Source organism: Pleurodeles waltl, chromosome 3_1, assembly GCF_031143425.1.
Source record: "Pleurodeles waltl isolate 20211129_DDA chromosome 3_1, aPleWal1.hap1.20221129, whole genome shotgun sequence".
Lineage (NCBI taxonomy): Eukaryota > Metazoa > Chordata > Amphibia > Caudata > Salamandridae > Pleurodeles > Pleurodeles waltl.
This window is the reverse complement of record NC_090440.1, coordinates 1,631,855,684-1,631,871,084: the sequence shown is the minus strand read 5'-3', so window position 1 is coordinate 1,631,871,084 and position 15,401 is coordinate 1,631,855,684. Positions and strand designations below refer to the sequence as shown.

The 15,401-nt window shown below is 47.8% G+C and overlaps 1 protein-coding gene across 6 annotated transcripts in view; it reads left to right on the top strand.

Annotated features, from left to right (window-relative positions):
• Positions 1–15,401, top strand: part of METTL5 (methyltransferase 5, N6-adenosine) — a 178,752-nt gene that overhangs the window by 155,424 nt on the left and 7,927 nt on the right. For 5 of the 6 annotated variants that reach the window (XM_069225309.1, XM_069225305.1, XM_069225308.1 and 2 more), the window contains one exon: positions 14,068–14,117. The exons of the other annotated variant lie outside the window; for it this stretch is intronic. In XM_069225309.1, the coding sequence (XP_069081410.1) occupies positions 14,068–14,117 (50 nt within the window). The remainder of the gene's footprint in view (positions 1–14,067; positions 14,118–15,401) is intronic. 6 annotated transcript variants of the gene reach the window in all.

Genomic DNA, 15,401 nt, shown 5'->3' with positions numbered 1-15,401 from the left:
TTTGAGGCTCACCGCCAGGTGTGACAATTCCTGCCTGGGAGAGGTGTTAGCATCTCCACCCAGTGCAGGCTTTGTTACTGGCCTCAGAGTGACAAAGGCACTCTCCCCATGGGGCCAGCAACATGTCTCGGTTTGTGGCAGGCTGCTAAAACTAGTCAGCCTACACAGATAGTCGGTTAAGTTTCAGGGGGCACCTCTAAGGTGCCCTCTGTGGTGTATTTTACAATAAAATGTACACTGGCATCAGTGTGCATTTATTGTGCTGAGAAGTTTGATACCAAACTTCCCAGTTTTCAGTGTAGCCATTATGGTGCTGTGGAGTTCGTGTTTGACAGACTCCCAGACCATATACTCTTATGGCTACCCTGCACTTACAATGTCTAAGGTTTTATTTAGACACTGTAGGGGTATCATGCTCATGCACTGGTACCCTCACCTATGGTATAGTGCACCCTGCCTTAGGGCTGTAAGGCCTGCTAGAGGGGTGTCTTACCTATACTGCATAGGCAGTGAGAGGCTGGCATGGCACCCTGAGGGGAGTGCCATGTCGACTTACTCGTTTTGTCCTCACTAGCACACACAAGCTGGCAAGCAGTGTGTCTGTGCTGAGTGAGAGGTCTCCAGGGTGGCATAAGACATGCTGCAGCCCTTAGAGACCTTCCTTGGCATCAGGGCCCTTGGTACTAGAAGTACCAGTTACAAGGGACTTATCTGGATGCCAGGGTCTGCCAATTGTGGATACAAAAGTACAGGTTAGGGAAAGAACACTGGTGCTGGGGCCTGGTTAGCAGGCCTCAGCACACTTTCAATTGTAAACATAGCATCAGCAAAGGCAAAAAGTCAGGGGGCAACCATGCCAAGGAGGCATTTCCTTACACAACCCCCCCCCAAACGAAAGAGGATGAGACTAACCTTTCCCAAGAGAGTCTTCATTTTCTAAGTGGAAGAACCTGGAAAGGCCATCTGCATTGGCATGGGCAGTCCCAGGTCTGTGTTCCACTATAAAGTCCATTCCCTGTAGGGAGATGGACCACCTCAACAGTTTAGGATTTTCACCTTTCATTTGCATCAGCCATTTGAGAGGTCTGTGGTCAGTTTGAACTAGGAAGTGAGTCCCAAAGAGGTATGGTCTCAGCTTCTTCAGGGACCAGACCACAGCAAAGGCCTCCCTCTCAATGGCACTCCAACGCTGCTCCCTGGGGAGTAACCTCCTGCTAATGAAAGCAACAGGCTGGTCAAGGCCATCATCATTTGTTTGGGACAAAACTGCCCCTATCCCATGTTCAGAGGCATCAGTCTGCACAATGAACTGCTTAGAATAATCTGGAGCTTTGAGAACTGGTGCTGAGCACATTGCCTGTTTCAGGGTGTCAAAGGCCTGTTGGCAGTCCACAGTCCAGTTCACTTTCTTGGGCATTTTCTTGGAGGTGAGCTCAGTGAGGGCTGTCACAATGGATCCATACCCCTTCACAAACCTCCTGTAGTACCCAGTCAAGCCAAGGAATGCCCTGACTTGAGTCTGGGTTTTTGGAGCTACCCAGTCCAGAATAGTCTGGATCTTGGGTTGGAGTGGCTGAACTTGGCCTCCACCTACAAGGTGTCCCAAGTAAACCACAGTTCCCTGCCCTATCTGGCATTTGGATGCCTTGATAGAGAGGCCTGCAGATTGCAGAGCCTTCAAAACCTTCCTCAGGTGGACCAGGTGATCCTGCCAGGTGGAGCTAAAGACAGCAATATCATCAAGATAAGCTGTGCTAAAGGACTCCAAGCCAGCAAGGACTTGATTCACCAACCTTTGGAAGGTGGCAGGGGCATTCTTTAAACCAAAGGGCATAACAGTAAACTGATAATGCCCATCAGGTGTGGAGAATGCTGTCTTTTCTTTTGCTCCAGGTGCCATTTTTATTTGCCAGTACCCTGCTGTCAAGTCAAAGGTACTTAGAAATTTGGCAGCACCTAATTTATCAATGAGCTCATCAGCTCTTGGAATTGGATGAGCATCTGTCTTGGTGACAGAATTGAGCCCTCTGTAGTCCACACAAAACCTCATCTCTTTCTTTCCATCTGTGGTGTGAGGTTTGGGGACTAAGACCACTGGGCTAGCCCAGGGGCTGTCAGAGCGCTCAATGACTCCCAATTCCAGCATCTTGTGGACTTCCACCTTGATGCTTTCCTTAACATGGTCAGACTGTCTAAAGATTTTGTTCTTGACAGGCATGCTGTCTCCTGTGTCCACATCATGGGTACACAGGTGTGTCTGACCAGGGGTTAAGGAGAAGAGTTCAGGAAACTGTTGTAGGACTCTCCTACAATCAGCTTGCTGTTGGCCAGAGAGGGTGTCTGAGTAGATCACTCCATCTACTGTACCATCTTTTGGGTCTGATGACAGAAGATCAGGGAGAGGTTCACTCTCTGCCTCCTGATCCTCATCTGTTACCATCAACAGATTGACATCAGCCCTGTCGTGGAAGAGCTTAAGGCGGTTTACATGGATCACCCTCTTGGGGCTCCTGCTTGTGCCCAGGTCCACCAGGTAGGTGACCTGACTCTTCCTCTCTAGCACTGGGTAAGGGCCACTCCATTTGTCCTGGAGTGCCCTGGGAGCCACAGGCTCCAGAACCCAGACTTTCTGCCCTGGTTGGAACTCAACCAGTGCAGCCTTTTGGTCATACCAAAACTTCTGGAGTTGTTGGCTGGCCTCAAGGTTTTTGGTTGCCTTTTCCATGTACTCTGCCATTCTAGAGCGAAGGCCAAGTACATAGTCCACTATGTCCTGTTTAGGCTCATGGAGAGGTCTCTCCCAGCCTTCTTTAACAAGGGCAAGTGGTCCCCTTACAGGATGACCAAACAGAAGTTCAAAGGGTGAGAACCCTACTCCCTTCTGTGGTACCTCCCTGTAAGCGAAAAGCAGACATGGCAGGAGGACATCCCATCTCCTTTTGAGTTTTTCTGGGAGCCCCATGATCATGCCCTTTAATGTCTTGTTGAATCTCTCAACTAAGCCATTAGTTTGTGGATGGTAAGGTGTAGTGAATTTATAAGTCACTCCACACTCATTCCACATGTGCTTTAGGTATGCTGACATGAAGTTGGTACCTCTGTCAGACACCACCTCCTTAGGGAAACCCACTCTGGTAAAGATACCAATGAGGGCCTTGGCTACTGCAGGGGCAGTAGTCGACCTAAGGGGAATAGCTTCAGGATACCTGGTAGCATGATCCACTACTACCAGGATATACATATTTCCTGAGGCTGTGGGAGGTTCCAGTGGACCAACTATGTCCACACCCACTCTTTCAAAGGGCACCCCCACCACTGGAAGTGGAATGAGGGGGGCCTTTGGATGCCCACCTGTCTTACCACTGGCTTGACAGGTGGGGCAGGAGAGGCAAAACTCCTTAACCATGTTGGACATATTGGGCCAGTAGAAGTGGTTGACTAACCTCTCCCACGTCTTGGTTTGTCCCAAATGTCCAGCAAGGGGAATGTCATGGGCCAATGTTAGGATGAACTCTCTGAACAGCTGAGGCACTACCACTCTCCTAGTGGCACCAGGTTTGGGGTCTCTGGCCTCAGTGTACAGGAGCCCATCTTCCCAATAGACCCTATGTGTTCCATTCTTCTTGCCTTTGGACTCTTCAGCAGCTTGCTGCCTAAGGCCTTCAAGAGAGGGACAGGTTTCTTGTCCCTTACACAGCTCTTCCCTTGAGGGTCCCCCTGGGCCTAAGAGCTCAACCTGATAAGGTTCAAGCTCCAAAGGCTCAGTTCCCTCAGAGGGCAGAACTTCTTCCTGAGAAGAGAGGTTCCCTTTCTTTTGCTGTGTTGCAGTTGGTTTCCCAACTGACTTTCCTGTTCTCTTGGTAGGCTGGGCCATTTTTCCAGACTCCAGCTCTACTTTTTCACCCTGTGCCTTGCATTGTGCTCTTGTTTTCACACACACCAGTTCAGGGATACCCAGCATTGCTGCATGGGTTTTTAGCTCTACCTCAGCCCATGCTGAGGACTCCAGGTCATTTCCAAGCAGACAGTCCACTGGGATATTTGAGGAGACCACCACCTGCTTCAGGCCATTGACCCCTCCCCATTCTAAAGTAACCATTGCCATGGGATGTACTTTTCTCTGATTGTCAGCGTTGGTGACTGTGTAAGTTTTTCCAGTCAGGTATTGGCCAGGGGAAACCAGTTTCTCTGTCACCATGGTGACACTGGCACCTGTATCCCTCAGGCCCTCTATTCTAGTCCCATTAATTAAGAGTTGCTGTCTGTATTTTTGCATGTTAGGCGGCCAGACAGCTAGTGTGGCTAAATCCACCCCACCCTCAGAAACTAGAGTAGCTTCAGTGTGGACCCTGATTTGCTCTGGGCACACTGTTGATCCCACTTGGAGACTAGCCATACCAGTGTTACCTGGATGGGAGTTTGGAGTGGAACCTTTCTTGGGACAGGCCTTGTCTCCAGTTTGGTGTCCATGCTGTTTACAGCTATGACACCAGGCCTTTTTGGGATCAAAGTTTTTACCCTTGTACCCATTGTTTTGTGAAGAGGCTCTGGGCCCACCCTCCTGTGCAGGTTTTTGGGGGCCTGTAGAAGACTCTTTACTATTTTTAGTTTTGGTTGTCTCATCACCCTTCTGCTGGGGAGTCTTTGTGACCCCTTTCTTTTGGTCACCCCCTGTTGAAGTCTTGGACACCCTTGTCTTGACCCAATGGTCCGCCTTCTTTCCCAATTCTTGGGGAGAAATTGGTCCTAGGTCTACCAGATGCTGATGCAGTTTATCATTGAAACAATTACTTAACAGGTGTTCCTTCACAAATAAATTGTACAGCCCATCATAATTACTTACACCACTGCCTTGAATCCAACCATCTAGTGTTTTCACTGAGTAGTCAACAAAGTCAACCCAGGTCTGGCTCGAGGATTTTTGAGCCCCCCTGAACCTAATCCTGTACTCCTCAGTGGAGAATCCAAAGCCCTCAATCAGGGTACCCTTCATGAGGTCATAAGATTCTGCATCTTTTCCAGAGAGTGTGAGGAGTCTATCCCTACACTTTCCAGTGAACATTTCCCAAAGGAGAGCACCCCAGTGAGATCTGTTCACTTTTCTGGTTACACAAGCCCTCTCAAAAGCTGTGAACCATTTGGTGATGTCATCACCATCTTCATATTTAGTTACAATCCCTTTGGGGATTTTCAACATGTCAGGAGAATCTCTGACCCTATTTATGTTGCTGCCACCATTGATGGGTCCTAGGCCCATCTCTTGTCTTTCCCTCTCTATGGCTAGGATCTGTCTTTCCAAAGCCAATCTTTTGGCCATCCTGGCTAACTGGATGTCCTCTTCACTGGAGTTATCCTCAGTGATTTCAGAGTTGTTGGTCCCTCCTGTGAGGGAACCAGCATCTCTGACTATTATTTGTGGAGTCAGGGCTTGAGAAGCCCTGCTCTCCCTAAGTAGGACTGGAGGGGGGGAATTTCCCTCCAAGTCACTATCTTCATCCTCTGAGTTGCCATCCTCAGAGGGGTTGGCCTTTTCAAACTCTGCCAAAAGCTCCTGGAGCTGTACTTTGGTAGGTTTGGGGCCCATTGCTATTTTCTTTAGTTTACAGAGTGACCTTAGCTCTCTCATCTGTAGATGGAGGTAAGGTGTGGTGTCGAGTTCCACCACATTCACATCTGTGCTAGACATTATGCTTCTAAAAGTTGGAATACTTTTTAAGAAACTAAAACTGGTTCTAGAATCTAATTCAAACTTTTACCAAACTTTTAAACTCTAAAAGAAATGCTAAACAGGATCTAACACAAGGCCCTAGCAGGTCTTTTAAGAATTTAGAAAACTTTTCAAATTGCAAAAATCAATTTCTAATGACAATTTTGGAATTTGTCGTGTGATCAGGTATTGGCTGAGTAGTCCAGCAAATGCAAAGTCTTGTACCCCACCGCTGATCCACCAATGTAGGAAGTTGGCTCTGTATGTGCTATTTCAAAGTAAGGAATAGCATGCACAGAGTCCAAGGGTTCCCCTTAGAGGTAAAATAGTGGTAAAAATAGATAATACTAATGCTCTATTTTGTGGTAGTGTGGTCGAGCAGTAGGCTTATCCAAGGAGTAGTGTTAAGCATTTGTTGTACATACACATAGACAATAAATGAGGTACACACACTCAGAGACAAATCCAGCCAATAGGTTTTTGTATAGAAAAATATCTTTTCTTAGTTTATTTTAAGAACCACAGGTTCAAATTCTACATGTAATAGCTCATTCGAAAGGTATTGCAGGTAAGTACTTTAGGAACTTCAAATCATCAAAATTGCATGTATACTTTTCAAGTTATTGACAAATAGCTGTTTTAAAAGTGGACACTTAGTGCAATTTTCACAGTTCCTGGGGGAGGTAAGTTTTTGTTAGTTTTACCAGGTAAGTAGGACACTTACAGGGTTCAGTTCTTGGTCCAAGGTAGCCCACCGTTGGGGGTTCAGAGCAACCCCAAAGTCACCACACCAGCAGCTCAGGGCCGGTCAGGTGCAGAGTTCCAAGTGGTGCCCAAAACACATAGGCTAGACTGGAGAGAAGGGGGTGCCCCGGTTCCGGTCTGCTTGCAGGTAAGTACCCGCGTCTTCGGAGGGCAGACCAGGGGGGTTTTGTAGGGCACCGGGGGGGACACAAGTCCACACAGAAATTTCACCCTCAGCAGCGCGGGGGCGGCCGGGTGCAGTGTAGAAACAAGCGTCGGGTTTGTAATGGAAGTCAATGGGAGATCTCGGGATCTCTTCGGCGCTGCAGGCAGGCAAGGGGGGAATTCCTCGGGGAAACCTCCACTTGGGCAAGGGAGAGGGACTCCTGGGGGTCACTTCTCCAGTGAAAGTCCGGTCCTTCAGGTCCTGGGGGCTGCGGGTGCAGGGTCTCTCCCAGGTGTCGGGACTTTAGGTTCAAAGAGTCGCGGTCAGGGGAAGCCTCGGGATTCCCTCTGCAGGCGGCGCTGTGGGGGCTCAGGGGGGACAGGTTTTGGTACTCACAGTATCAGAGTAGTCCTGGGGTCCCTCCTGAGGCGTCGGATCTCCACCAGTCGAGTCGGGGTCGCCGGGTGCAGTGTTGCAAGTCTCACGCTTCTTGCGGGGAGCTTGCAGGGTTCTTTAAAGCTGCTGGAAACAAAGTTGCAGCTTTTCTTGGAGCAGGTCCGCTGTCCTCGGGAGTTTCTTGTCTTTTCGAAGTAGGGGCAGTCCTCAGAGGATGTCGAGGTCGCTGGTCCCTTCGGAAGGCGTCGCTGGAGCAGGATCTTTGGAAGGCAGGAGACAGGCCGGTGAGTTTCTGGAGCCAAGGCAGTTGTCGTCTTCTGGTCTTCCTCTGCAGGGGTTTTCAGCTAGGCAGTCCTTCTTCTTGTCGTTGCAGGAATCTAATTTTCTAGGGTTCAGGGTAGCCCTTAAATACTAAATTTAAGGGCGTGTTTAGGTCTGGGGGGTTAGTAGCCTATGGCTACTAGCCCTGAGGGTGGGTACACCCTCTTTGTGCCTCCTCCCAAGGGGAGGGGGTCACAATCCTAACCCTATTGGGGGAATCCTCCATCTGCAAGATGGAGGATTTCTAAAAGTTAGAGTCACCTCAGCTCAGGACACCTTAGGGGCTGTCCTGACTGGCCAGTGACTCCTCCTTGTTATTCTCATTATTTTCTCCGGCCTTGCCGCCAAAAGTGGGGCCTGGCCGGAGGGGGCGGGCAACTCCACTAGCTGGAGTGTCCTGCTGGGTTGGCACAAAGGAGGTGAGCCTTTGAGGCTCACCGCCAGGTGTGACAATTCCTGCCTGGGAGAGGTGTTAGCATCTCCACCCAGTGCAGGCTTTGTTACTGGCCTCAGAGTGACAAAGGCACTCTCCCCATGGGGCCAGCAACATGTCTCGGTTTGTGGCAGGCTGCTAAAACTAGTCAGCCTACACAGATAGTCGGTTAAGTTTCAGGGGGCACCTCTAAGGTGCCCTCTGTGGTGTATTTTACAATAAAATGTACACTGGCATCAGTGTGCATTTATTGTGCTGAGAAGTTTGATACCAAACTTCCCAGTTTTCAGTGTAGCCATTATGGTGCTGTGGAGTTCGTGTTTGACAGACTCCCAGACCATATACTCTTATGGCTACCCTGCACTTACAATGTCTAAGGTTTTATTTAGACACTGTAGGGGTATCATGCTCATGCACTGGTACCCTCACCTATGGTATAGTGCACCCTGCCTTAGGGCTGTAAGGCCTGCTAGAGGGGTGTCTTACCTATACTGCATAGGCAGTGAGAGGCTGGCATGGCACCCTGAGGGGAGTGCCATGTCGACTTACTCGTTTTGTCCTCACTAGCACACACAAGCTGGCAAGCAGTGTGTCTGTGCTGAGTGAGAGGTCTCCAGGGTGGCATAAGACATGCTGCAGCCCTTAGAGACCTTCCTTGGCATCAGGGCCCTTGGTACTAGAAGTACCAGTTACAAGGGACTTATCTGGATGCCAGGGTCTGCCAATTGTGGATACAAAAGTACAGGTTAGGGAAAGAACACTGGTGCTGGGGCCTGGTTAGCAGGCCTCAGCACACTTTCAATTGTAAACATAGCATCAGCAAAGGCAAAAAGTCAGGGGGCAACCATGCCAAGGAGGCATTTCCTTACACCACACTATATTAATTTTCCAGGGGAGATCGATTACAGTTTTTCTCACAAGTCTCTACCCATCAGCTCCGTCAGTCATGAGCCCCAGTTTCAGGAGCTGGACTGTCCACCCCTGAGGATGACTCCTCCAATGCAGTAGCCTTCTTTCAGGTCTATACCAAAGTGATTTGCGTGGATTACCTCCAAGGTGTCTTTAGAAGTGTCTTCTTACAGTATAATTTTGATTATGCTTTTTGAGCTGACTGTGTATAATCCTCTTAGATAAACTTTTTTTCGAGTAGAGAATTTTTTTAAAATTTAATACCCTATAGTTTTTCCCGTATCAGGTTCATCACATGCTATATTCCAATTTATTCTGAAGATTTTCCTATTTTTTCGAATTTCCTTGTTACTCATTCTAATTTTCTTCTCATTATCTTAAGAAAGAAGCTTTTGTTTATTAGGTGATAGTTTCCATTATTTTTTACCCTTCCATTTGAAATCAAGTCTTTGCTGGATTCAAGTTATTTTATGTCTCAATTTGGGTTGAATAATGTATATACAGCATTTCACTAATGGAGGAATGCCCCATTTTTAGTTTTTATCATACCCATTTTTAGCTTTTATCATACCAGTCTATATGCAGAATATTGTTCATTGCAGTTTCCTTTCTAACCAAAGAGTCTTATATTTCCATCCTTTGCACCCATGACTATCGAAAAGATTCACTTTACTTTTACTTACAGTGCATGTTCGGTGGATGTTATGTTTGTCATTGTTCAGACTTTCAACATATTGCATGAATTCTTTCTCAGTTCCTTTCCACATTATTAGCTTATATTTACAATAAAGCCAAGGAAAATTTTGTCCAGGAGCAGGTCTTGATTCTCACCATAAGCAAACTCGTTCTCTCATTAGCCGATTGTAAGGAAATGCCTCCTTGGCATGGTTACCCCCCTGACTTTTTGCCTTTGCTGATGCTAAGTTTTGATCTGAAAGTGTGCTGAGGCCTGCTCACCAGGCACCAGGCCCCAGCCCCAGTGTTCTTTCCCTAACCTGTACTTTTGTTTCCACAATTGGCCCACCCTGGCAACCAGGTAAGTCCCTTGTAACTGGTACCCCTGGTACCAAGGGCCCTAATGCCAGGGAATGTCTAAGGGCTGCAGCATATCTTATGCCACCCTGGGGACCCCTCACTCAGCATAGACACACTGCTTGCCAGCTTGTGTGTGATGGTGAGGACAAAACGAGTAAGTCGACATGGCACTCCCCTCAGGGTGCCATACCAACCTCACACTGCCTATGCAGTATAGATAAGTCACCCCTCTAGCAGGCCTTACAGCCCTAAGGCAGGGTGCACTATACCATAGGTGAGGGCACATGAGCACTGTGCCCCTACAGTGTCTAAGAAAAACCTTAGACATTGTAAGTGCAGGGTAGCCATAAGAGTATATGGTCTGGGAGTGTGTCAAACACGAACTCCACAGCACCATAATGGCTACACTGAAAACTGGGAAGTTTGGTATCAAACTTCTCAGCACAATAAATGCAAACTGATGCCAGTGTACATTTTATTGTAACATACACCCCAGAAGACACCTTAGAGGTGCCCCCTGAAACCTTAACCAACTACCCGTGTAGGCTGACTGGTTTTAGCAGCCTGCCACACTCGAGACATGTTGCTGGCCACACTCTGTGCCTTTGTCACTCTGTGGCTAGTAACAAAGCCTGCACTGGGTGGAGATGCTTATCACCTCCCCTTGCAGGAGCTGTAACACCTGGAGGTGAGCCTCAAAGGCTCACCCCCCTTTGTTACAGCACCACAGGGCATTCCAGCTAGTGGAGTTGCCCGCCCCCTCCGGCCACGGCCCCACTATTGGTGGCAAGGCCGGAGGAGATAATGAGAAAAACAAGGAGTCACTGACCAGTCAGGACAGCCCCTAAGGCAACCTGAGCTGAAGTGACTGACTTTTAGGAATCCTCCATCTTGCAGATGGAAGATCCCCCCCCAATAGGGATAGGAATGTGACCCCCTCCCCTTGGGAGGAGGCACAAAGAGGGTGTAGCCACCCTCATGGCTAGTAGCCATTGGCTACTGCCCTTCCTGACCTAAACACACCCCTAAATTCTGTATTTAGGGGCTCCCCTGAACCTAGGAACTCAGATTCCTGCAACCTAAGAAGAAGAGGACTGCTAAGCTGAAAAAACCTGCAGAGAAGACTGAGACACCAACTGCCTTGGCCCCAGCTCTACCGGCCTGTCTTCCCCCCCTTCAAAAGACACTGCTCCAGCGACGCTCTCCCCAGGGACCAGCGACCTCTGAATCCTCAGAGGACTGCCCTGCTCTAGAAGGACCAAGAAACTCCCGAGGACAGCGGCTCTGTTCACCCAAGACTGCAACTTTGTATCCAAAGAAGCAACTTCAAGACAACTGCGTTTCCCGCCGCAAGCGTGAGACTTGCTACTCTGCACCCGACGCCCCCGGCTCGACTTGTGGAGCAACAACACTTCAGGGAGGACTCCCCGGTGACTACCAGACTGTGAGTAGCCGGAGTTGCCCCCACAGCGACGCCTGCAGAGGGAATCCCGTGGCTCCCCCTGACGCGACTGCCTGACTCCCAGATTCGGACGCCTGGAAAAGACTCTGCACCCGCAGCCCCCAGGACCTGAAAGATCTGAACTCCAGTGCAAGAGTGACCCCCAGGAGGCCCTCTCCCTTGCCCAGGTGGTGGCTACCCCGAGGAGCGCCCCTTCCCTGCCTGCATCGCTGAAGAGACCCCTTGGTCTCTATGATTTCAACGACAAACACGACGCGTGTTGGCACACTGCACCCGGCCGCCCCCGTGCTGCTGAGAGTGTACTTTGTGCTAACTTGTGCTCCCCCCCCCCCGTGCCCTACAAAATCCCCTGGTCCGCCCTCCGAAGACGCGGGTACTTACCTGCTGGCAGACTGGAACCGGGGCACCCCCTTCTCCATTGAAGCCTATGCATTTTGGGCACCACTTTGAACTCTGCACCTTACCAGCCCTGAGCTGCTGGTGTGGTGACTTTGGGGTTGCTCTGAACCCCCAACGGTGGGCTACCTTGGACCAAAAACAGAGACCTGTAAGTGACTTACTTACCTGTTAAAACTAACAATACTTTACCTCCCCCAGGAACTGTGAAAATTGCAGTGTCCACTTTTAAAACAGCTTATTGTGTTTTATGTAAAAAAAAAAGTATAAATGCTACTGTAATGATTCAAAGTTCCTAAAGTACTTACCTGCAATACCTTTCAAATGAGATATTACATGTAGAATTTGAACCTGTGGTTCTTAAAATAAACTAAGAAAAGATATTTTTCTATAACAAAACCTATTGGCTGGATTTGTCTCCGAGTGTGTGTTCCTCGTTTATTGCCTGTGTGTATGTACAACAAATGCTTAACACTACTCCTTTGATAAGCCTACTGCTCGACCACACTACCACAAAATAGAGCATTAGTATTATCTCTTTTTGCCACTATCTTACCTCTAAGGGGAACCCTTGGACTCTGTGCATGCTATTCCTTACTTTGAAATAGTGCATACAGAGCCAACTTCCTACACTATTCCTTACTTTGAAATAGTGCATACAGAGCCAACTTCCTACAGCAGCCCAAGAGGCACACGGTCTTCACAGACCACAATGCTAAGCTGGCGGAAGAAAACATCTTCCCAATAGTCTCCAGTCTCTTGGATTTCCTATCAGGTGGAGCAGTGGGGAATACACCATGTGGTAGAAGCCTGAACCACCAAACTCTCAGGGGTGGGGTGCTGGGTGAGGAAACTTAGGTTCCCAGGGCAGAGCAGTGGCGACAGGAGATTGTCCAATTCACAGGAGCCCTTTTGTTGCGTTTGGACCAGCTACCAAAGAGGACATCAGTGAGGGCCTTAATCATAGGAGGAGCAGCTGAGATGCCGAGACTCCTGGCTGAAGCACCTCTGTTTAGACATTAGTTGTGACCCCCCCCCCCCCCCCCCCCCACCCCCCCAGGGCAACTGAAGATCGAGCACCACCATTGCGAAGGACAATCCCTCCTCCATAGCCATGGTAGAAGGCTTGGCAGCATCTGGGGAAATATCCGGACCACTGGTTTCACCCAGTTCCTCACACCAGTCCAGATCCTGCTCATAGGGCTGGAAATTCAGGATCCAGTGACCCCTCTCCAGGTCCAAGGGATTAAGGCTCAGGATCCGATCTGGGATGCAAGGTTTCCGTCTGTCCTGGATGTGGCTTTGAGTGCTCCCTCTCTCCCCCCAAAGCTCTGTCAGAGATCAAAATGGGGATGGCAGTGCCGGTGGACACCCAGAGCATCTGCACTGGAACCGGTGCCAGTCTGAATCTTTGAGTGAATCCTTGAGGCCCCACTGGTCCCGGAGCAGCTGGTGCAGAACCAGAAGGGACCCCAGCCATCCCTGCAGGGCACAAAGGCGCGCCAAAGGAGTCGGGTCACCAAAATAATGGTGCACATGGCATCATAGAACTTAGTTGGGCGGGGGTCGCTCTAGTTTCCGGAAATGCAGGGCCGCTTGTACATCTAGATGGACGCAGATAAGTCGAAGTACGCTTGGATGACTACTTCTTCTGATGCATACCAAAATGTCCTGAAGATTTGGAGCGGGATGACAACTTCAGACTGCAACCACTCTCAGGACCTTAATCTCAACTGGCGCAGTCAAGCACAACACCAGAAGCTTGAGGAATCTCTCCCTCAAGGTCTTCAGGTTAATAGCGCTACAGTTGGAGCAAGACATCAGGTCTTGGTCGTGCTCAAGGCAAACATGGTGTGGGTCAGTCACCAACATTGGCTGGTGACAGGTGCTGTAGGGCTTAAAGCTGAACTTCTTGGATGACATCCTGCCACACCAGAAGCAAAACCTCAACAACAAAAAAAGTTGACAATGTCAAAGGGCACAGTCAAAAAAAGACTAAAGGGGTAGCTTTTCTCAGATGTGCACAAGCTGACGGAAAAAGAACTGACGTCAGCACGCCTGCGTGGCACCTATTTATGTGGAGTGGATGACACCGATGGCTCATGTGGATCTGATTAAAGCCACCTACTGGCATTCAGGGGAACTGCTCACAAAAAAATCTTACGGATCCAGTCTGACATCTGGGGATAATTCTAAGGTAAGAAATCTGCAGCTAAAAGTCTTGATCATATAATTTGTGAGATTCATATTTCATTACTTTCACTTAGTATATACTTTTATGGATGTCAAATACGATAATTAGAAATATTTACCCAAAAATGTTGAAATTCTGTGCAGGGCGGAAAGAGGTGGGCACAAAATCATTGTGTAACATGCTGCTGCAAAAATACGGGCATCTACCCAAATTACTGATCCTGTGCTGTGCACATTTTCTCAGCAAGGTTAAGAAGATTGGGTATGTCCAGTATAAATTACAATAAAATAATTTCTCATTCCAGAACTCAGATATGATTTACCAGCTTCATACAAGTTTCACAGAAAGAAATCGGTAAGTATGAGCTAAACCATTTGCCAACTGTATCGCATATAAAGAGCTGCTAGTAAATAAGACGTCTGCTTAGCTTCCCTTACATCAGTATTTTCTTCTGCCTTGTAAGATGCTATGCATAAGAGGAATTGAGTAGAGAAAATTCCAAGGTCATATGGGGGAGTTCTAGAAATATAAGAGCTTGATTTGATACAGTAACATACCACTCGGGTCACCTGTGATTATTACTACGCCCATGACCTCGGATGGATGGCAGCTACTATAACCAGAAGTAATTCTGCCTTATCTATTGTCAGCTGCCCTGATGTAGGGTGGACATGCTATAGCTTAATGCCCCCATTTCAGCCCAGGAGACGCACCTTTTGTTAAATTAATAAATCAATCAGTAAAAATATTGATGCTCCTTTAGACGTAATGAAGACATACTCCAGAGGGTGTGGAACACGAAGAAGGCTACATTGGATATATTTTCTGAGGAAACAAGGGCTGCGTTTAGATACCAACCTGATTTATATGAATTAATCATGGTTCTTTGGTTAATAACATCTGAAGCATGTTCATTGAACAAGTATACATGATAGATTCTAACTTTCAGGCCACCTGTTCAAAGGTATTGGAGTCTATGGTTTGAAAGTGCTTGTAGAACAAGTTGCTTGTAAATCCCGATCTCTATCATGGGAATCTTTACTGAATTCATTCTTACGGAATATCTTTGTCTATGGTCAAATGCTGCATCATTTAATAGGAGCCTTTTTCCCCCCCCTGCAGGTCAGTCTAATAACTGTTTTTTTTTTTTTTTAATTAATGTTTTATTGTCAAATGAAGGTTTTCAGAGAACAGTTTAAACACTAAAGAGACTAAAACATACACTAATTATATTATAACCTTAAGGTAACAATTACATAACACTAACTCTTGGGGATTTTGTGCCATGAAAAATTGTAATCCTCCTAATTCTTTTTTTTAGTTTTACAGGTTTTTGTTATTTTGATGCTTGGGTTCTGGTGTGATCACCTCCTACTGTTTTAACAGTCAATCCTCCTTGATGGAATTGCCTACAAGGGATTGTTTGCACTTTGTAAATAGTATGACGAATGGTGAAAATGTGAATCTTGGATTGCAGGCACTTCTCGCTATAGTCAATACCCCTTTGTTGTGCGGTGTTCCTGTACCAGAGTGGGGATGGGCAAGGAAGTCATTGTTTAGTTATGGCAGGGTGCTTATACTCTGAGGCAATTGGTGTTCATCCATCTTTCTCTGATAGTATTGAATAGGTTTGTGTTC